At 35.1% G+C, this 23,282-nt stretch overlaps 2 protein-coding genes across 2 annotated transcripts; one reads left to right on the forward strand and one right to left on the reverse strand.

Moving 5' to 3' along the window:
- The first annotated feature begins 6,081 nt into the window (after window positions 1-6,081).
- Window positions 6,082-7,208, forward strand: LOC115950130. The gene has a single exon (XM_031067374.1). The coding sequence runs from the start codon at window positions 6,398-6,400 to the stop codon at window positions 7,049-7,051; it is 654 nt and encodes a 217-aa protein (XP_030923234.1). The 5' UTR covers window positions 6,082-6,397; the 3' UTR covers window positions 7,052-7,208.
- Window positions 7,209-7,459: 251 nt separating this feature from the next.
- Window positions 7,460-22,417, reverse strand: LOC115993569 (ATP-dependent RNA helicase DEAH12, chloroplastic-like). The gene is made up of 3 exons (XM_031117507.1): window positions 21,302-22,417; window positions 15,899-19,028; window positions 7,460-8,936 (listed from the first exon to the last, which is right to left on the reverse strand). Exons 1-3 carry the CDS (start codon window positions 22,184-22,186, stop codon window positions 7,726-7,728), a joined length of 5,226 nt encoding a protein of 1,741 aa, XP_030973367.1. The 5' UTR covers window positions 22,187-22,417; the 3' UTR covers window positions 7,460-7,725.
- Window positions 22,418-23,282: the final 865 nt, after the last annotated feature.

Here is a 23,282-nt window from a genome sequence, read left to right on the forward strand (position 1 = left end):
AATTTTGGAAGCATTAGTGTACAAGGAATATCTTCAATTTTTCTTTTCTTTTTTAATTTTCAATAAATAAGACCTAAAAGCATCTGTGTCTAATTTCAATTTTTTGAAAATAAATAGATAAATAAAACAACCTGATGATGCCAAAATTGTCAGTAGAGATGATCGTCCAGTAGGATCATTGACCAAGGTCGTCCAAAAGTCCTGCAAGAACAAATAGAAAAGAGGGAACATTGGTGTGGTGCCAGCCACAGAACCTCCGATGCTTAAGTCAGTTAGCTGAGAGAGAAAAAAGAGTTTTGATACTAGAATATCAGAGCTTCTGTCTAAGAATTCTGTACCTTTTTAGGTCCTGAGATATTTGTATATATACCTACTTCCTTTTTCTAGTCATTGAGGGTGCTCTTAATGGAGGTTTAAAGGTGGTATCTGTAACGCTTCCTTGAGGTGTTAATGAGAGGATCATCATCTCTCCAACGATAAAGAGACTTATTGCGGTCCTATAATGTATTGCCATCATTTATGAGCTAGCGGCCCTTCCTTCATCCAATGGATTCGGGTAATGACGGAGTGGAATGATTCCCTCGTCCGTTGATCCCTCTTCTGGATGAAGAGGTTGCCTAAGGGAGTTATGGTTGTCCATCACAACCAAGAAAAAATATCTCTAATTTAGATCATAAAACAAAAGGGAGGACGGAGGTCAAAAAAATATTTAATTTTCAAAGCATTAATGTACAAGGAATATCTTCAATTTTTCTTTTCTTTTTTAATTTTCAATAAATAAATAAATAAAAGAACCTAAAAGCATCCATTTCTAATTTAAATTTTTTGAAAATCTAATACCAAAAAAGCGTCCGATTAGAAGCATGTTTTCCTAAAAAATATTAAGTGCTCTAGAATATGATGACATAGTACTTCCGAAACACATTGTCATGGTGTTTCATTTTCTCACATTTATGATATATCACACCCTAAATTTAATTAATGAGATATATTATAAATGTGATAAAATGAAGCACCACATCATCATGCTCCAATAACACCTAATAATTGCTCATACTTCCCTCATGTCAGTTGTGACCATTGGCTTGGTGCAACATTGATTTCAATTTAAGGTTCTGATAAATGGGTAAGGAGATTTCTTTTCCTTTGGTGGAACTTAGATGCTCATATAGTCATATGGCAGGTATTTTTCAGCTAGAAGATGAGAAGAAAGAATTGCAGCAAATGAAAATGTAAGAGAAGAATAACAGATCAACATTAAATTGGAAAACCTCAAAAGGCTAGAAAGAGAAAACTAGAGAGAAAACCAAAGAACCACCAACTTCTCAAAGTCCCGAAGCACCCATAGCTAAGCCCCAAAAAAAAGTCCGAAGGTCAATTAATTAGCATTAAATGGAAGAACCAAAAGGTCAACAAACAAAAGAAGAATATTAGTACAATATAAAAGCTTGGCTCCAACTCTACATTTAGTTATTACTTTCAATCTACTTTGTGTGACGATTAAAAAATCAGCTATATGTAATTTTAATTATATAATTTTTTAAATGCATTAATTGACTTAGTTGAATAATATACATAGATTCTCTTATAAATTTAAGGATGTGCATGGGTTGGATTGGAGGGTTTTTTCTACCTAACTCAATGAGATCGGGTTGACAAATTTTCAACCTAACCCAATTCACATGGGTCAATAAGCTGTGTATGCATATTTTATACCTAGTAAGAAATTAAGCTTTCATCAATTATTTAAATACCTTTTAAATAAATTTTTACAATTCATCTAATGAGCTTGAATTATAATCGAAATTTCCATCAAAACTAATTCTCAAAGTACCAATATCAATCAGACTAAAAATATAAAATAAAGTTATATACATGGTGGATGGGTTGGAAAAACTATCAACCCAAAACTTGACACAACCCAAGCCTCAAAATAAAATTCCAACCCAAAAAAACTAACTCAAGGCGTCGGGTTGAATTAGGTTGGTCATTTTGTCAGATTGGTGTGTTTGATTTTTGATGCACACCCTTAGTCACAATCAAATAGTGGGTTGGAGAAGGTAGCGCGACTCAATTGATTGGCACCTCTATATTTTACAGAAGCCAAATTTAAGAGAAATGATATGTCTACAATATTTTTACAACAAATCCTAAGTGACAAGTTATTACTGGTTGTTATTGTTAGGGCAAAAAAGTAATCTTAGTGTTAGTTTCAAATTTGAACCAATAACAACTAACCACCTGTGATTTGTTGTAAAAATATTGTAAACGTAGCATCTCTCCAAATTTAATGAAGTTCTCACACCTAAATAAAAGCAAGAAAATATAAATTTAAGGGTTTTTTTTTTTTTTTTTTTGAGGTAGGTGGATAATGGAGAAAGGATAGGGAAATTCTAACCATAAACGTGATTTACGAATAATGATGTCATAAAACCTAAGGATTAGTTAAACACAATTCTGAAGACCAGCATGATAATAGAGGAACAGACCTTGAAAACGGATGACTACTACCTTTATAATTATTCCTCTACTATAGATGCATGACATTTGGCCGCAACCAAGAAAGAGGATGGTTTTATTCAGGTTGGTTGAGTCATTCCAAGCAGTGAGCACAAGATAACGACATATTTAATATAATAAATAACTTTCGAACATTTTAATGAAAATTTATTATCTGAAATAGAAATCTTATTCTAACTTAATTTAAGTTTATATGTGTGAAGTTTTCTCTTAAAAATGTAAACCCCAGCTCTTACCTTCCTTTCAACCCCACAAAAACTTATACTTATGGAATGAATACCACGCCAAAGATATGTAATGATAATGCCTTTTATTTTCAACTATCTTATACATGTGACAAATTTTATAAATTGATGTGTCACTAATCACATAAATGTTACTTAAAATTTTATTTTTTAGTTGTTAAAGTGGTACTAATCATATCAGTATATTTGTATGTTAGTTTGTAAATTTTCTTTAGTAAAATGTTTAGTAACTATAACATTTTCTTTTTTGTTTAAGTTAAAACATGCTATCGCTAATAATGCTTTTTGAAAAGAAAAAAAATAATGAGAAAGAAAAAGAACATGCTAATAATATAAGCATTTATATCTTTTCGGTAGATATCATAAAGTTTAAAATCTATAACATTCACTTCATAATTATTATTCCTAATTATCAAACTAAGTCATCTATGATTTATTTTGGTGTAGGTAAGATTCAAAATCAGGTCCTATTTAGGAGTAAAAAAACTTTATCAATTGAGCTAATTAAAATGTAGAAATGTTTATATTAAGACAAAGATTTATATCAATTGAAATAAAATAACATTTTTAACTCTTCTTTTATTCTAGCTATCACCAAGAAAGAGAAATGAATTAAAAAATATTTTCCAACTTCTAAAATCTTGCAAACTGAGCAAAATAGAATCTTTTGAACAGCCCTTTTAACAGGCATGGATTTGGCTTTATCAATTTCAGTTTCAAATTTCGCAAGCTTCTTACCAAATAAATCAATCAAAATACAAATATAAAACCACAAATTCTAGTACCATATAAAAGGTCATAACTTTTTGATAATGCACAAAAAATCAGTAGACTGAATACTCCGGATTTCAAAGGGCTGGTAATATCTTGGAAGGCCTGCAAAGAAAAGTGAAACAAAATCAAAGGAGACTAGGGTGAACCAACCAAGAACCCCCCGATCCTTAAATTAGTTTCTCTCTTTTAAACTCAAGAACTCCAACTTTTTCTTTTCAGTAAAATAGTGGAACTTACTTTCGTTTGATGAGGATGAGTGTTTATATAGTATGCATTGGAGCGGTTTCTTGTCTTGTAACTTCTCCCCTATTTGTGGAGGTCTGAAATATTAAACTTAACTATTACAACCGCTATAGAAGTTATGATATCTACTCTCATCTTCTACAACCGTTATTGGAAGTTAAATACTTGACAGGAAGTTATAGCGATGAATCCGAACCTTACTCATATATTAAAATGGTTACACGTGGTCCGATTCATAAGCTCTTGTAGATAAATCTTACATTTAGAAATATTCCCAAGTGATGAAGGGTCGTCCATACAGGACAAATTTCCTTAGTCTAGACGAGCTTCTCATAAAAGATTAAGACGACCCATGAATGACACAATGGACGAGTAGGGGCAGGCCCAACTGTTGTGGTGACTTGCATTATGCGGACAACAACACAAGGACGAGCTACACTTGTCCTTCCCCATCACTTTTATCACAATTATTTTACGTGACAGACAATGATTGGCTACTTGTCGCTTTCACATAAACTTATCATTTTTTTTCTACCACTCACATTTTACCACGTCACAATTGTGCATGAAATTGTGAAAAATTTTGTGGTCCTAGACTTTTTTAGTGCAAATTTTTTTTTAATAGTTTATCTTTGTTCTTAATGTATTCTTGAATAGAATTTTTTTTTTAATATTAAATGAATTAATTATTAATTCAATGGTTGAACAAATGATTTAATGGTTGAACTAGTGAATAGTGATGTGAACTATTATTTATGTTTAAATTTTTAACATAAATATGCAAGTATACAAAAGAATTAAATAAATAAAATTTTATTTTTCGAATATATATTTTAATGTTTTTTTAATATAAAATAACTAAAAATAGGATGCATGAATTGATCTTTTTGACTACTTATTTCAATTATAAAAGCAAAAAGCTTAAAAACTCAAATCAAAATACAAAATCAAAAGAAAGTAGGGATATTTATTCGAAATAACTTAACAAATAAAATATTATTTTTCAAAATATCATTCAAATATAGAATTTAATGTTGTTTTAATATAAAAGAGGTAATTACACTCCTCTCCTTTAAGATTTGGAGAAATGACACTCTGCCCCAAACTTGAAGCAAAAAAACATTTTCCCCCTTTGACATCTAATTGACCAAAATTTTGTTAAATTAATATAAAAAATGTTGTGTACTTTTAAGGGCGTTTTTAAAAATTATCCTCAATTTCAAAAATTATATAAGGATAGAATATTTCCTTACTAATATAAACAAAAGTTGAGAGGGTGTTAATTTCTTAAAACTATAAGGGAATGAAATGTTTTTTTCCTTTCAAGTTTGGAGTAGAGTTTCATTTTCTCAAACCTCAAAATAGGGGAATATAATCACTCCATACAAAAATAACTAAAAGTAGGATGCATGAATTGATCATTTGACTACTTGTTTCAATTATAAAAGCTAAATAAAATAGTCCATGCTCTGAATTTACAAACAGCCATTTTCTTAACTAATAAGCCTTTGGACACAAGATTTTCAGTAGTTTTAGTCCAACCAGCCAAACCCTTCCACATGGAACATTAACTCAGAAGTCAGAAGAAGTTGTCCTTTTCGAAGGCTTTATATTATTTTTTTGGGCTGAATCGAAGGCTTTATATTTTAGGAAGAGTACGAGCCTCGTTTTCATAGATTAGATGGGGATCTTAGAATCTTGGCACAGTGACAAAAAGTTGTAACGTTTGTTTGTCCATGCTCTGAATTTATAGGCAGCCATTTTCTTAACTAATAAGAGCATAATTAAATATTATTTCTTTATTTATTCTTAATTTATTATTATTTTTTTTAACAACTACATATCTTTCAACATTTTTTTATTCAATATTTGATTATTATAATAGAAAAAACATTTGAAGAATGAATAGTAAAAATTATAGTGTTCTCTATTTATAAAAAAAATACTGTAACAAAGCTAATCTAAAAAGTAGAGACGAAGGATCTATTAGATTATAAATAAATTGTGAATAATGAGCTTTTTTTTTCTTTTTTTTTCTCCAAAAAGTAAAGGTAGATCATCTATTGAAGATACTTTAAGCCTTTGGACGCAAGATTGTCACAATGGCTGTCCCAAGGAAACATTAACTCAGAAGTCAGTAGTCAAAAGAAGTTGTCCTTTACGAAGGCTTTATATTTTGGGAAGAGTACGAGCCTCGTTTTCATAGATTAAATGGGGATATTAGAATCTTGGCACAGTGACAAAAGGCTGTAACGTTTGTTTGTCCAAGCACACAACACAAGCAACGAATTTCCAAATCCCCGGTATTAATTTAAAGCAGCTTGTAACTCAGGATATTGAAATTTATATAGTATCCATTGCATACCAAACCATATGTGACATGTACTACCCCATTACTTCACGCCACGCTTTTTTCCCTAATTTATTGCTCTAAAGTCTTACCCATTTTTTCTCAAAAAAAAAAAAAAAAAGTCTTACCCATTTATCCAACCACCGTTTCCACCACCAACCCTCCTCTTCCTTCTACGCTTCAAACACTTTTTGAGTCTTTCTTTCGTAAATTCTGAACAAAACCCATCAAGCTAATCAATCAGAATTAACCAAATATTGTATGCATGAAATCATCACCGATGGCAGGGTGGGTATTGAACAACCAGAAGCTGAATTCCAAGGCTTCTGATGGGAACGAGATGATGATGATGATGATGGGTCTTGAGCAATCTCAAAAGCCTGGCAATGACCTCATGCAGAATTGTGATCTGCCTCCGCCTATGAAGGTTTTTACAGGCTCAGATAAGACGGTCATGTCGTCCATGAATAGAGTTTTTGGAGGCATGATGGCTAAAGAAGATGAGAACGAAGAGTTTAACGTCTATAGAAGTGGCGGTGAGAATGAGAAGTTGGAGCTTTTGAAGGCCTTAAGGTCATCACAAACGCGTGCAAGAGAGGCTGAAATGAAAGCAGCGAGTTTGGTTAATGAAAGGAACTGTCTTTCCGATGCTTTGCTAGAGGAGGCAATGAGATTGTATGCTTATCGGCAATGGGTGAGATTGCTTGAGCTCCAAGTTTCAAAGTTGCAATCACAATGGCTACAACAACAAAACCAAAACACTGGTTGTGGTTGTGGGGGATCAAAGGGTGCAGAAGAGTTGTTGAAAGAGGGGGATGGTGATGACGATGGTGGAGGTGTGACATGGTTTTTGGCTTTGGCATTTTGTTTGGGATTTGTTGGTGTGGGCTTCGCATTCGGTTATAGATACTTGTCTTGAGATGGGTTTTTCTTTTTTCTTTTTTTAACATTTGTAAATGTTTTCATTTGTTCCTTCTTTGTCACAAGGGAGCGATCAGCCTACATTGTGTATAGACAACTGGGACGAGGAAATGGTTGTTAAATGTAGTACTGTATAAATGATTTAAAAAAAAAAATTTAAGGAACTTCTTTTGTGGTAATTTTCTGTCTTGCAGTCACTACCGACTCTTAATTTAGATTACTCCCACCTTGATGAGAATCGGAACCAAGCAAGAGGTAACTCAATTGGTTAACAACTTCCGGTGTTTCCAAATAAGACATTAAGGTTCAAATTCCCTAATTTCCAACAATTGAATTATAAAAAATAAATAAATAAATTTTGAAACCGCTTGTAACTCAGCCCGCAGGACTAGGATTTGGGAAGTGCTGGATAAAAAAGAAAAGATTGGATAGAGAGAAAAACAAAGACAGCCATTTTTAAACGCATGTACATAAGCATCGGCAGTAAAGAGGAAGACTACTGCCGAGAGATGAAGGCATCCGCTGAACACATGTACATAAGCAAGTCTGGGCAGCAACCTTTATCTGTAATACATGCGCGTATACAACTAATATATACATTTGGGCTATATACATTGATAACTTAAGCCTATAGATATAAGGTAATACCAATATGAACACAATAGTTTAACTTCACATGAACCCATGTACGCTCCTCAAGTGGGAGTAGCAGTCATCACCGGTTCCAAAGAACTCCAAACAAGCCCAGCATACGTGCTTGCCACACCTACACTCAATGTGGTTGCATCCTTCAAGCTTCTCGATTGTAAACCCACATGAAGGACAGGTCTTCACATTTACTTTGTCCTTGCACCACACCTTCAAGGAAGAATCCGGATCTTCCTTGAACTCCCGGTACATCTCACATGACAGATACGGATGATACTCTAAGTGGCACCTGGTACAAGTCTCTACATAACAAGCCCCACAGAGAAATGGCTCGCCACGGCTACCAGGATCTGCCACTCGGTAAACTGAAGGACAGTCTGGAGATGGGCAAAACCTGTACATGCCCCCACTCAATGCCACAAATCCACCCACGGAAGCCCTGAAGAGTTCTTCCATCTTTTCACCTGTCAAGAGAGACCTCAAATCAGTAAGCAAAATAGGAGCCCTGCAGCCCTCATACGCACAGCATATTGGGAAACTATCATGGTTCTTGATTGCAGACTCGCACTGCTCTACCAGACACAACCGACAGAACAAATGCCCACAGCCTTCAAGCTGGTAACCATCGTCAACCTCACACAAGCAAATGGCACAAGCAGTTTTATTGTTAAAACTTTCAGTCGAACCAACTCTCATCTGTGCAATCTCTTGAATGATCTCATCTACTTTTGGCTTTAATTCTTTGCTGCCATGAATTGAGATGATATGCCGTCGAGTATTGAGAGTAAACTCAGCCCCAGGTACCTTCTCTTTGAGACCATGGAGGTCTGGTCCAAACTTACACACCATTTCCTTCATTAGGTTGGGAGGCAAAACTCCACCTCGAAGATGGATCTCAAGTTGCTTGCTTTCATGAAGGGTCAAAAGGGATTCAATCAATTTCCTCTCTGCCAACGCAACCTTTTCCGGATAACCATACAACCTAACATTAAGGCTATGCCTGTCAAAAAAAATGAAGGTTCCTGTCTCTTGTTCTACTGACAATTTCAAATTGATTCCATCTCTGGAGAATAGATGCTGAAGTACAGTTGGGGTGAGGCTGTCATGGACTATGGTCTTCCCTCTCATAAGCTCTTCCACAGGTCTTCTCAGATCTGCCACAATTTTTGTAGCATTTGCAGATATCTTCACTCGATAGGAACCATTAAAAGTCCTATCTAGAGTGCACTCTGCACCTGAAAAAGACAACTCACAACTGTTAGCACAGTAATTGTGGAACTAGTATCCTGAATCTACATGATTTTTTTTAATGAACCTACATAATTATTCTGCAACAGGCTCATCACATCCTAAAAACTGGATCTCAAACAACAACAATGAAAAGATTCAAGCTGCTGCAGTATTGCATGGGGAATTCCCAAAAAGCATTATTACCCAAGTAGGAATGTCCTAATTATCAAAATTTGAAATTGTAACACAATCACACAAGGAACAGATATTAGCCAAAAGGCCGAGAAAGGTATCACAACCACACAAGGAAAAATAAGATATAAACTTCTCCTTTATTCATTTCACCTAGTCATTCCAATTGAAAGATGAAAGCCAATTAAAAGTTCCGAAAAGAATTCCCAAAAAGTATCATTACCCAAGTAGGAATGTCCTAATTATCAAAATTTGGAATCATAATACACAATCACATAAGTAACAGATACTGCACTTGATCTTAGCCAAAAAGTCGAGAAAGGTATCAAAACCACATGAGGAAAAATAAGATATATACTCCTCCTTTATTCATTTCACCAAGTAATTCAGGTTGAACAATGAAAGCCAATTAAAAGTTCCGAAAGGAATTCCCCAAAAGTGTCATTACCCAAGTAGGGATGTCCTACTTAACAAAATTTGGAATCATTATACACAATCACATAAAAGATTCCCCTCCCCCCTCCCCTCAAAACATAACAGATACTGCACTTGATTCTTAGCCAAAAAGGCCGAGAAAGGTATCACAACCACATAGGAAAAAGAAAATGAACCCCTCCCTAATTCATTTCACCTAGTCATTCAGGTTAAACAATGAAAGCCATTTAAAATTTCCAGCAGTGTCAACAAAATTTGGAAACTACATGAAGCAAACTAATTTTACAGAATCTCACTAAAAATAACATAAGAAAAACTAGCACTTCCATCTTGCTCCTCAATATTGAGATAAAGAATGAAGGTGTTCATATATATATATATATATATATATGTTTTTAAGAATTTCCTGTGGCACCCATACTCTTCAAGAAAACAAATAGTCCTTCCAATTTGGTTTAGCATTAAGACAAACACCGGACAGGTTTATACATAAAGTCCAGGGAATTAGCCCAATACTAAAAGAGTGAGATGGAGATGGTACCTCAAGAGACCAACTCAAGCTTAGCAGATATATAACCAGGAGAGGCTATCTCACGAGACCAAGCTCTCACAACATGTGAGACCCACACATGCTGTGAGAGATAGGCCGCATGAAAACGTTCATAAGATAATTTTCCAATACCCAGAGCATCAACAGTACCAATACATAACAGCAGGCAAGGCATTCATCTTGCAAACAATGCTTAATTGTGTCTACGTTAATACAATAATGATGTATAATTGGATTGTTCCTATTAACAATTTTGGATGCACAGCGAACCTTTGTCCAATTAAGTACAATATCATGTATGAATATTGGGTGTTCATGGATCAAGTTCGAATCAACTTGTCACCTGATCCAATCCCATCAGGTTGGAAAATCTATAACCAATGCCAATTAACTGTACCCAACCAACACACCTGAACTCAAAGGATAAAAAGGGGTATGGATAAGGGTTTTCTGACCCATGAGAAAAGGTCAAAATCAGCTAAAATGGTGGGTCAAGTCAGGTTGGCCCAGAGGTTGAGCTGGTTGACTCTTCTTTTAGGAAGGGAAAAACCCATTTACTTCAACCATTTTTAGCTTTGTTTGTTTCATAGTTCTTCACTCTCAAATATTTATTTCTCGGGGTTCAAGTGATAGCCAAGCAGTAATGGCGTCTTTTGTGGTGCCCCATGTCTGTGGTTTGAAATGCACCTCGCCCTCCCCACTATTTACCTGTCACAAAAAATCTTTCTTTCTCAATTTCTTCACTTTACAATTCTCAATCTTCCTCCTTCTCTAAGTCTAGTGAGGATCAATCTTCCTCACCAGCATCACAATTTATCATCACCTCTTTGGTCTCACATTCTCAATTAGCAATTGTTGATAAGCCAATTTTCAACCTCTCTCTACTAGGAACGCCATAAACTTCTACAGATTACTTTGCTAAACAAACATTGTCCTATGCAGTCCATACATGAACAAATTATTAAACCATTTTTTTAATAACTCAATAGTTACAAAAAGAAAATATATCAATTTTTTTTTTTATTAATGTGACCAATTTGATATGAATGCTTTTTTTTGATAGGTAATAAAAACTTTATTAAGAAGAAAAGTACAATGAGTTTACGATAGTAAACTCACTACATAAAAGCGGATACAAACAGATCAAAGGGAAAGGGTAACAGAATTAATGAAATCAAGCAAAGAAGTACAATGTGTAAAACCCCAAATATGAGACCACTAAAGCAAGGTCCTAGTTAGTAAAAACCATGGTGTCTGTGGCATTTACATGGAGTGTCCGTTTAAATTAATATTTGAATTCTGACACAGTCCAGACACAATGGCCAAAAAAATTGAAAAAGAAAAAGTTCGGTTCCTCAAATCTATACTCCTTAAGGTCTTTGACAGTATGTTTAGGATAAGTGTTTTTTGGGTACTCTTGATCTGCACTCTGGCCACTCAGAAAGTCAAATGGATGCTGCTCAAAGCCCATTGGCTCTCCCACCAAGCTTCAGACTTTACTTACAAAGCGTAGAAAGGATGTGATCCACTAATTTCTACAACTTCATTTTCAATGGTAGGTAGCTACCTCCTCTGAGTTCCATTCGCTACTAGTCTCACTCCTATGGGATTATTTTCCCGCACACACCCCCCCCCCCCTCTTTGCAATCCCAATTTTGGGTTTGAACTCAATGGCTGGCCTGTAACATTGTGTCACTTCTCACATGGCCATCAAAATAGGAGATGCGACTGTGCATGTTTCTCATTGTCATGTAGGGACCAATTTTGGTCAAAGAGTCAAGTGCACAAGCCTCTTGGAGGCTAGGCTCAAAGCGCAAGCACACATTTGATTGAAGTAAAGCTCACACTTTTCAAATATAATATATAATAACCTATAATACAAAGATATTTAACATATAATAATAAAAAAGTTAAAAACAAATTAGCAATATATTTTGCCTATTAGCTACTTATCAATATATATTATATATACACACACATATATTTTCCTATTAGCTAAAATGGATGGTACAATTGTACAAAGTTTGTGAGTTCAAATTTTACTTAAGTAAATTCAATTTCTTAAAAATTTTATACAGTAAATTTGAAACAATTATGAATGGAACATATGATAATAATCCAGCTATAGAAAGTTTAAATATAACAATTTTATATAATTATCTAGAGCTTTATAAAAATATATAGATGTGATAGGTATGATAAAAATTAAGAATAAGGTAAAATTAAAATATATCAAAAGGCAAAGACTGAAAAGCAAAAGAATAGAAAATTATCGTTGTTCATGTCTTTTGAGATGTAAAAAAAATAAATAAATAAAATTGTATAATAAAGCACCTTAAGAACAGTGTTCATATAATACATAGATGTCCATCTCATTTGTTTCAAGATTGAACCATTAATTTTAGAGATTCATATATTCTTAGCAAACAAATTATTTAAAAAAAAAAAAAAAAAAAAAGGGTGCCTAGGCATGCTTTTTGCTCCTTCAAAATGCACCAGATTAGTGTGCCTCAGGTGCACTTCATTAAACGAGCTTTGCTTCGGCCAAGTGAAGCATTTAGACCTTGGGGCTTTGAGCTTTAAGCGTGCCTAAGCTTAGTTTTAACAACACTGATCTAAACATAACATTTAAAAAAAAAAAAAAAAATTGATAAATAACATGATTTAAAATATGAAAAAAGCCAAACAAAAGCAATGGAACCTAACTTTTCATAGAGATTTTCTAACTTTATTAGGTGGATGTTAATCAGTTAATGTCCACGTGAATATATCAAAACATATGTACAGGCTTATGTAGCATTCATTATATTGCTCCCTTTTGAAATGAATAATACTAATTTCTAATTCTAATCTAAAAGAACCAATATATTTTTCAATCAACTTTTAGATGTGTACTGTTTTCAAACATTTCAATGCTTTAACTTATTTCTATAAGCTAAAATAAACATAAATTGGGGGTTCAAATGCCTTCCACCAAAAACAACAATTTGCAGGTTCAAGTCAAGATATCAACTTCGCCCAACAAAAATTTGAGGGTAAGGCTGCATACCTATGTAGCACAAATACCAACATGACAGGAAACATAATACAACACAAGACACAGCAACATAGCAATTTCCTAAAAATTAGGACACGACACGATAGGGATACAAAAAATAATTAATTAATTAATTAAAATATATGTTTAGTTATATTTTAAGTTTATTTTAGGTTTTTTTTTTTAAATAACCATTAACTAATTTAAAAGAAATGATAAGATAGAAAAGAAGCATCATGATATCCATAAATAATTCAATTAAAAAATAAATAAAACAATATAATTCAATAATTTGGGTAATTAACATTTTAACAATACTCTTATTAATAAATAATAGTATTCTTTTTACATAATAGTTTCTAACAATAATAATAAATAATAGTTTCTAAAAAAAAGTTACGTTTTTTTTTTTTTTTTTATGCAAAGAAAAAAAAAAGCTAAGGCTAAAACAATTAAAAAAACTAAAAACTAAAAGTAGTCCCATGGTTGATAGTCGATACAGAGGGTTCTAGAAAGGTAAACAGCCATACATGTGGAAAACAGCCAAACACAGGCAATGGACAAGAGAGGCAAGATCAGCAGCAAAGTATCAAGATGGAGCTGGCGAGGTGCAACAGGCTTGCTTAAGGGTGGAACCAGGATTTTTTGCCTTCCCTTGGGGGGGTGGGAACTAAACTATCATATTGATTCACAATTCCAGAAAAAATCAAAGTACCACACACATATAAGTCTTAAATTTTTATTTCAAAGTTAATCATAACTCAATTGTTTTTGGCTTGCCCATATTTTTCTAAGCTTTAAGAAAATAATGACTCACAAATTAACTTTTACCTATAATAACAAAAGATTTTTGTTATTAGAAAGTTTTAATCAGTGTAATTCGTATTAGGACTCAAAACACTAACAAAGATAAATGACCAATTAAGCATATTAAGGTCATTTCATTTTTCTTTCCCCCAAATTTCTCTTATTCCTTTGAACAACCAAGTAACATTTATTATTTATAGAAAGTAAATAAAAGTATTTAACAAAACTATACTACATTTACAAGAAGACATAAATAAATTAAAGAAAGAAATCATAAACCATGAGATAAACAAAAAGAAATGAAAAAGGGAAGAACTGAAAAAGAATTTTGCACCTTCAAAGAAGAACATTATGCTTAGGGATAGGGGATCCAAAGATGCCCCATATCAAACGCAATCTGGAGTCACTAATTTGTCTGGATTTGAAGCCAAAAATTTTAAAGTTGAAACAAGAGTCGAAGGAGATATTTGGTGGAGAAGAAGAAAGAAATAATGGTTCGAACCAAGATGGCAGTGGCCTATGCTGATGCTGCCAATAATCTACAAGTGAGATGTGAAATAAAGCACCGGGTAGCCAAAGGAGAAGGGGACTGGTGACTGGGTTTTGGGTAAAGCCTTTCAAAAAAGACATTTGAGTTGTTGGAACTTGAAAAGGAAAGTAAGAGTTGTAAAAGGTTTGGGAAAAGATGATAAAGTTGGCGAGTCTTACATGTCTAAAAGATATATTTATATATAATATACCTAAAAATGATAATTAATTCATTCTCACGGTTTTTCAAGAATTGTTATGCCATCATGGAATCTGCATCCTTCTTCTGAGAGTGAGATGCAAACACCCGCCCCCCCTTTTTTTTTCTAAAAAACTTATCATGAGATACCAAATCCAAAAGAAAGGATTCAAACAAAGTGCATCTTGCTTCATAAATGTTTGACTTGACTGTGCTAATAATGATAATATGAACTAGCTAGTAAAAAGAACCTACATCACAACAGCCTCTAACATAAAAGAACAGGTGGTTAAATTTAACTAGCCTCTGAGCACACGCTCACGCGCGTGCTCAAAGGCTTTTCTATTTTTTATGTAAAGGTTAATAATAAAAGAGCCTCTGAGCACGCTTTATGGGGATATTTAAATCTGTTGGGTAGAAGTTCGAAGTTGTTTGTGTGACTAAAATGTGGGTGTACGGCTGGTTTTTTTTTTTTTTTCAATAACGGTAGATGTGTTTTTTTTTTTTTAATCAATACAGCAAATGTGTTTTTATAAAGAGAAGTGTGTTTGTTTTAATTTTAATTTTTTTATAAATGGATAAAGCAATTTGAAAATCTTCATGAGAGTAATCCTATTTTGTAGGCAACTTTTTAGTGAGAGTGAAAGATGTATCTACTTATAAAAAATAAAAAAAATAAAAAAATGTGTATATATCTATTTAGTTTAGTTTTTTTTTAATAACTTTTTTTTTTTGGTTATTTATTTTTTATTTAACCCAAAAAAAAAAAAAAACAATAAACGTATAATAGCTTTGAAGTGGGTTAGTGAAAGAGTGTTCCTATTTTGTAGGCAATATTTTAATGCAAGTTAGACATTTATTTTTACTAGACTATCCTTTAGCTTTGTCTCTACTTAAACCTAGGGATGTAGGGGTATTTTGGAACAAAAAAAAAATCCAGTCCAAACAGGAGAAGCCTTTTAAATAGTTTTTTTTTATAAGTACGAAGTCCCTTAAATAGTAGTATAGATAAGGAAAATAGTCACGAAATTTGATCAAAGAAAAAAACAAATAAAAACCAAATAGAATCAAACTGAACATTAAAATGAGAAACAAGCACAATCAGAAGACAACCCCAAGACTCGCAAAAAACCAAAAAGGAAAAACAAAATTTAAGAAAGACAAAAGTAACATATAAACATCCATATAAGAAAAAAGGAATATGCATAACTAGAATTACCCTTTAAATGCCTGAAGCTTGCAAGTAAAGACTCCAGTTGCTTCTTTATCACACAATAGACGGGCACTGGGCATGACAAGGAGCTATGAAATAACTGTTGGCACTTTATCTTCTGCCAGGAAAGACAACCAGGCAAGACTTTCCCTTCCAGTTGCTCTAAAGCTTTTGCCGCCTCCAAATGTAATCTTCCATCAAAAGTGATCGTAGCTTTCATGAAAGCATCCTTTGGTTCAGGTTGGAAGACCTGAACTCGGCAGCAGTTGGTGTGGGGGTTCCTTTTAGGCATAAAGGAAGAGATTTCTTTTGCAAGTCCTTCTTCACAAGTACTGCATGGTGGATTTTCTACAGAAATTCCTCTCACCAAGAAAAAATCCAGTATTCTTCTACTCGTAGCAGACCTCAATACTTCTAAAACTTCAGCTTCAGAGAGATCTTTATCAATTCCACCTATCATAACACTATCTGGAGACTTGTTGCCAACTTCACAACGAACATACTTTCCTCCTATTGCCAGGTTAGAGAAATCATTAACCATAAATCGAACTTCATTTTCTGCACATTTAACAATAGCAAACCCTTTACTCATCCTGCGTGGCCAATAAACTTTAGCTCTAACAGCAGGAAACGAAAACATTTTATGATCCCCTCCCAATGTTGGCCGTACGGGAACAACCCTTAAGTAGCCGTTGAATTTATCTTCACGTTGTTCAGCAGCTTTCCTAGAGGCATCAGGAGTAAGAAAAGTTATCCTGCCCCACTTCTCTTTCTCATTACTGTCCTGTCCATTGCCTGTAAACTTGTGGATGGCACAGATACTACCAAACTTCTCAAAATACATTATGAGCTCCTTATCATTAATGGCATCCAAATTTGAATGGTACACATCAACAGTCAAAGATCTCTTATCAAGCTCCAAATGTTTGATCTCAGCACCAGCCCCAAAAAGTGCTATAGATGGTGCGACACCAGTTCCATGATACAAGCATTTCTCCATGCATTCATTAAGCAACCATTTCCGTTCATACTCCAACACACCATTTACCAAACTAACAACCTTTTCCATGTCTTGTGAAGTGGCATATAACCGAATCTCATTCAGGTCAACATTGACTTCAATGCCAATATGTTCATTCATGCAGTCTGTTCGTATACGTGATATCAGACCCAGCAGATTATTATTGGACTTCCCACAAAATCTTTTAAGGAGAGTGCTACCAAAACCAGTCAACACCCTCACCTGCAACCTACGTCTTTCCATCTCAGATACATCAAACAGGGGGGGAGGGTCAAGGGCAGACAAAGATTCTAGGTCAACACCAGTAACACAGACCAGATATTGGTTAGAAATGGATAAGATTTCCCCGAAAACCACCCAACTAGGCTTCTGACTGAATATTAGCAACGAACTTGAGGGATGCAGCTGAACATGATGTCCAGTTAATGCCACTTCATATCCAAGTCGATCATATCCAGAGTACACAGCTACATTTTCTGCGAGGGAAGAGAGTATTACCTTTTTCATAAAGTTATCATTCTCAGTAGACTTACAAGGATCCCATTTCCAAAGAGTTGGAGTGATAAATTGAAGTTCGTTTTGGAGGCAAGCTTCTAATTCCTTGACCATGTCTTGGCATCTCCGCATGGATTTGGCATTGATGCTGTTTTCCCAACACCACTTGTTTCTCCCCTCCTGAGACGTAGCCTCCCATTCCTTGTAAACAGAAAGAAGAGTAAAGAGGTCACCATTGTGATGACAAAACTGAACCTTAAGGCAATCAGATTTTTGTTTGTCTTCATCATTACCAACTCTACAAAATATGCTACTGGCATTTGCCATTACAGCAGCAAGAACAACACCCTCTCGTGGCAGCTGATGATGTATGCAGCCAAGGATTAGTTTACCAAGCCGAGGCTCAACACCCAATTTAACCAAAAACTGACCTTCAAGAGTTAATTGAAGAACACCGCTATTCCATGTCACAGCTCCTAATTGAACAAGATTTCTAATGGCCATTTCAATAGCTTTAGCACTAGGTGCATCAACAAAATCAAATTCCTGTACATTCTTGATGCCTAAAGCAAGGATCCTAAGAACTGCTACTCCAAGATGAACTCTACGAATCTCAGGTTCATGGTTACGAGGCATAGATTCATAATCAGATTCTGAGTAGAGTCTATAACACCTTCCAGGTTCTGTTCTCCCAGCACGCCCAGCTCGTTGATCAGCGGAACTCTGGCTGATCCTGCAAACCTTGAGTACATTCATGCCACTGCCAGGCTCAAATTTACTATCTTTAACCATGCCAGAATCAATTACATACTTGACCCCAGGAATCGTTAGCGATGTCTCCGCAACATTGGTAGCAAATATAACTTTTCTTTTTCCCAGGTAGTTTTGGAAAACACGAAATTGCTCTTCATAAGAAAGCTTCCCATGTAAAGGTAATGCAACCGCAGAGGGAGCAACAAACTTTTCACAGGCCCATTCTACTTCCATCTGAGAAGTCAAAAAGGCAAGAATTGTACCCTCTTCCTCGGTTTTGGCAACCTCAGTTGCCTTCTTCACAACCTCAGACACATATGAAACAACAAAATCAGAACCAGAAGTTCCTTCAGTTACACAAGGGACATATCTGACATCAACTGGAAAGTTTCTTCCCACTACATTAAAAATTCCACACTTAAAAAAATACTCTGAGAGCTGGTTTGCATCAGCAGTAGCTGACATTATAATAACCTGCAAATCATCCCTACGATACAATAAACCCTTGATCAATGCCAGAAGGAGATCAGTGTTCAAGCTCCTCTCATGGGCCTCATCAATTATGATACACGATATCCCAGATAAATTATTATCATTCATGTAATGCTGCAGTAAGCAGTGGTCTGTCATATATATTGCCTCGTAATCAAATTTCTGAGAAGATGAAAATGCGGGATAGCAACCTATTGATTTATTTCCAGAACACCCACTACTTTCTTCTTTGACCCTATCTGCCAATGAGAGGGCAGCTATCTTGCGGGGCTGAGTACATACAACAGACTCTTTAGCAGCAACTCCTGAATCCACAAGAAATTGAACCAACTGCGTACTCTTTCCTGAACCAGTCTCTCCTATCAAAACCATTATCTGTACAAATGGCGGCAATCATAAGAAAGGCCAAAAGCAGATAAAAAAAATATAAATAAATAAGTTAGACATCTAAAGATGGTTCAAGCTGTTTTTGAGTAAAAAACATGAAAATTAAAATTATAAAAAATAAAAAAGTGAAATATAAATATTTTTGAGGGGGGAGGGGGAATACCTAACAAGGCACACAGTAATATTAAATGATTCCATATTAAAGAAGCATTCTCCAAATTTTTTTAACCTTCAATTACATGCTTTTTCTTTTCTTTTCTTTGGGGAGGAGAGAGAGATAAGTAATAAAATTATACTCTTTAAAAAAATGAAAAAAGGGCAAAACCTTAGTACATGATAAGTGTACAATAGATACGCCTAAAAAAATCTAAGAAAACCAACAAAGAGTAAGAAGTAAAACCCCCCTATCTCATCCAATTCAAAAGAAAACTCAGAAATAATAATCTCAGTTTAACCAATGACACTTCAATTCCATCAAAAGTCCTTGCAATTCTATCTCTTCAAATGTAGTGCATCAAAAATAAAGGAATAGCATTCCACAAATCAAAATTTTGATGTTTTTTAAAGCCTTTCCAACACACCAGATATTACCTCACTGAATTAGGCATTACCCAAAAAATCCCACAAAAAGCAGAAGCTAATGTCCTGAGCTCCTGTACAATAGCAAAGTATCTCTTTAATTGCTTTCCACGTGCAATAACAATCAACAATGATTTCTTGTGCTTTCTTAGGTTATCCACCCTTACAATTTTACCATCAGCCTCTGTCCAAGTGAAAAGAGCTTCCTTCATCAGAACCTTTGCCTTCTCAATGGCTCGCTATGGAAAATCCTCCACTGATACTCATTGTAAAGCCCAATAATAAAAAATAATTTCAAAATTCAAATTTGTATACATTGTTCACTCATCTTATTCATTCCCCTCCAATTGACTCACGCCACATATAGTTTGCCAAAAAAAAAAATTTATCCAAAGATTCTTGCTCCCAATCATGCAATGCCCATGAGAATGTAGAACACTGATGAAGCAAATCATTAGCTTCATGTATGTACTCCATGTTAGTTGCATGCATCATCATCTACTTTTAATTACAGCAGATTAGCTAAGAACATAGTTGCAGAACTGTACAAGTGCATGAATATTTTTTGATAAGTTAAATGTACAAGTGCATGAATGTCATGAATTGCAATCTGTTCTCAATTGAACGATCCAGAATTGCAGTTTTACTTCTCCCTGTCCATGTTATTTTCATGGTGGGAACCTTATAAATGGAACCATTGCAAGCAACACACATCCACAATCAGTGAACACCCCTCAGAGTTGCCCTCATACACCCAATACTACTTCCCATTAAATCGGGATAAAAACATTTCAAATAGAAATTAACAATCAAAAATTGGCTTGAACTAGCATTGGGTTTGATAGAAGCACACATCTAAGTTCCCCGACTCCTCTCGAGGTTGACTTGACTTTTTTTTTTTCTTTTTTTTTTTTTTGAGGTTGACTTGACTACTTAATGTAATTTGTTTTTCTTTTTAATTCCAAAAAGTGATGAGCAACTAGAAAGTGATGATCATCAATCCATGTTATGAGCAAGGAAGACATTTAAAGGGTAAATTTCTTCTTCGCCCTTCTTTTCTTTTAACCAATTTTTCCATGGCCTTCCAACAGAGCTTTTTCGACAAATTTTCGTTACATTTTGTTAGAATTCCAGGTAATGGAAAGTTTACGTCACACCATGCTCTACAATTCCTTTTATCCCATACATGCATATAAACAAAAATATTATCACCCAATTCTCTTTCTCACCAATATCCCTCAAAGTTCTAATTTTGAACATCCCAATGAGCTCTAGCTCGAATGGCACTTCCTCCCCTTCTTAAGAACAAGGTGCAGTAGGAGAGATCATAAGTTCAAGACCCACCCATATGCATGTGTGTAACTTACCAATCAAAAAGTCCAAATTTTTAACATATCATCATCATCACCATCATCAATTTACTCTCTCCCTCCCACTAATATCCCTCGAAACACTTCAAAAATTTGAACTTGATCATCTCCTTTCCTACCCTCTAACTAACACAACAAAATGCCTTCGAATTTGTTACAACAACAAGACTTAGTCCCATAGTTCTTACCAATAACAAATAAATAAATAAACCAAAACCGCGATCTTTCGCGTGTATTCTTCACAAATGGCTAATTAGTACCTCAAAATACAAATACAAAACAAAATTTTAAATATAGGGCAAGAAAAAGTACCTGTTGGAGATGAATTTGCTGAAGAATGTCCCTCCTGTAAGCATAGATAGGCAAACCATCCTCTAGTCGCCGACGCTCCCTCGAAATCAAGCAATAAATCCGGTTCCAATCAAAAGAAGCACCGAACTTCAACACTTGCACACCCTCCTCTTCGTCCTTGTTTCCTTCCAAATGAGCCTGAATACAATTCATTGCAGACTTGAACTCTCCCAAACGTTGCCCAATCAAGTCTCTCTCCGCACTCAGCCCCTTCTTCCTGTCACAGAGCTGTTGACAAACGCCAGGTTTGTTCGGCTTACTCAGCAAATACGACACGTCGTCGATCTCATCCACCGTACTCTGCAACTTCTTCCGCCACTTCTTCACTTCCTCGCCTTCCATCAGCCGTATCACGCGGTCGGCGAATAAGGCTCGGAGCCGGTCCTCGAGCTCTCCGGCGGTGGAATTGGCGTCCTGATGGTTGCGTGCGAGGCAAGGCACGTAGCAGTGAACGCCTTCGAATCGCGAGTCCCAGAGATTGACCACGGCCTGAACGGCGTTGGCCTTTTCAAAGAAAAACAACCGGACTCCTCCGCCTCCGGATTGTAACGACGCGTGAGAGTCCGTCGAGAGCTTGCATTGAGAGATAAGGGAGTCGACATCGGAGCATCGAGGGCCACGGCGGTCGGCAAGGAGGTCGACAACGAATTTGCCACGGACTGGAAGGGCGGTGTGGCCTGGAGGACGATCGAGACGGTGGTTCGCCGGAAAACCGGGCCACCGGGGACGGTGAGGGTATTGAATAGGGCGGGAATTGGAAAGAGGAGCGTGAGGTCCACGCGGGGAGTGATGCGGTGGGTGATGTTGTTGCCGTGAGGCGTGATAGGGAGGTTGGGTTTTCTTCATTGCATAACCACAGCGACTCTGACTCTGAGTCTGAGTCCGAGTCCGAGTCAGTGTGTATTTTTTTTTAGTGAGAGAAAGAAAGAGAGAGAAAGAGAAGGTGACGAGAATTGCGTAGAAGAGAAGGTGAGTGTGTGACTGACTGTAAATTTGGGAAATACCGAGACGATTCACTATTCGCAATTTGTATTTGTAGTCCGTGCTTTTAGTTTTAGCTTTTTCGCTTTGCCTTTTGGATTTTCTTTTTCTATTTCTTTTCGGCTTTGAATTTGGGTACGCTCGCTTTTTTTATTATTATTATTATAAGGAAAATAGTGGCATTTATTAGACTTGATGGAGCAGTCGACGACTTGACGAGGACACAATTTAGTGAGAATTGGAAAAGTCGACTGGGAGCACTATCTAACGCACTCTGGTTCTAGAATGTTACAAATACCGGCCTCTGTTTTTATTTTTTATTTTTTTAAGTTTTTATTATTTAATTACGTGTGTGTTTAGGATTCGCCTTTTTTTTTTTTTTTTTTGCTTTTAGATTCAACTCTTTCTTTTAAAAAAAAAATAATCTAAAGTTTTATCTTCTTTTTTTTAAATAATCTAATTTTTAACTTTTTTTTTTATAACATATATAATGTAAAATTATATATATATATATATATACACACACTAACCTGAGCATTAGCAATAGTGAAGCTAAATATTTATATAGTTATTTTAACTTCACCAAAATACAAAAATGCATGCTGCAATAGTGGTATCATAGGTAAAAAAAATTTAGCTTCTTGCTATAATACACAGCTATTTATGGTTGTGTATTGTAGCAGGAAGCTAAAAAATAATAATAATCTTTTATTAACTTCTCTCTCATCTCTCATTAAACAAATATTTTCTCTTTTCTTTCTTTCTCTCTCTCTTTCCGGTTTCTCTTCTTTCTTCTTTTTTCCTCCTCGTTTTTTTTTTTTCTCTCTAGCTGTCTAGTGCCTCCCTCATCCCTCAACTTTGTTGGAGCTTGATTTCTAGGTTTCCGCCGATCTTCATCTTCATCTTCATCTTCATTTGTGTTGGGTTTCCGCCAATCCTCATCTTCATCTGTGCTGAGTTT

The sequence above is a fragment of the Quercus lobata genome, chromosome 6 (assembly GCF_001633185.2).
Source record: "Quercus lobata isolate SW786 chromosome 6, ValleyOak3.0 Primary Assembly, whole genome shotgun sequence".
NCBI classification, from domain to species: Eukaryota; Viridiplantae; Streptophyta; class Magnoliopsida; order Fagales; family Fagaceae; genus Quercus; species Quercus lobata.

Coding starts and splice junctions, on each gene's coding strand:
- LOC115993569 (XM_031117507.1), bottom strand. CDS start 22,186: ATGAAGAAAACCCAACCTCCCTATCACGCCTCACGGCAACAACATCAC. Junction 19,029..21,301: donor AGCAAATTCATCTCCAACAG/GTACTTTTTCTT, acceptor CCATTTGTACAG/ATAATGGTTTTGATAGGAGA. Junction 8,937..15,898: donor AAGCTTCAGGCATTTAAAGG/GTAATTCTAGTT, acceptor TGTCTTTTTCAG/GTGCAGAGTGCACTCTAGAT.
- LOC115950130 (XM_031067374.1), top strand. CDS start 6,398: ATGAAATCATCACCGATGGCAGGGTGGGTATTGAACAACCAGAAGCTG.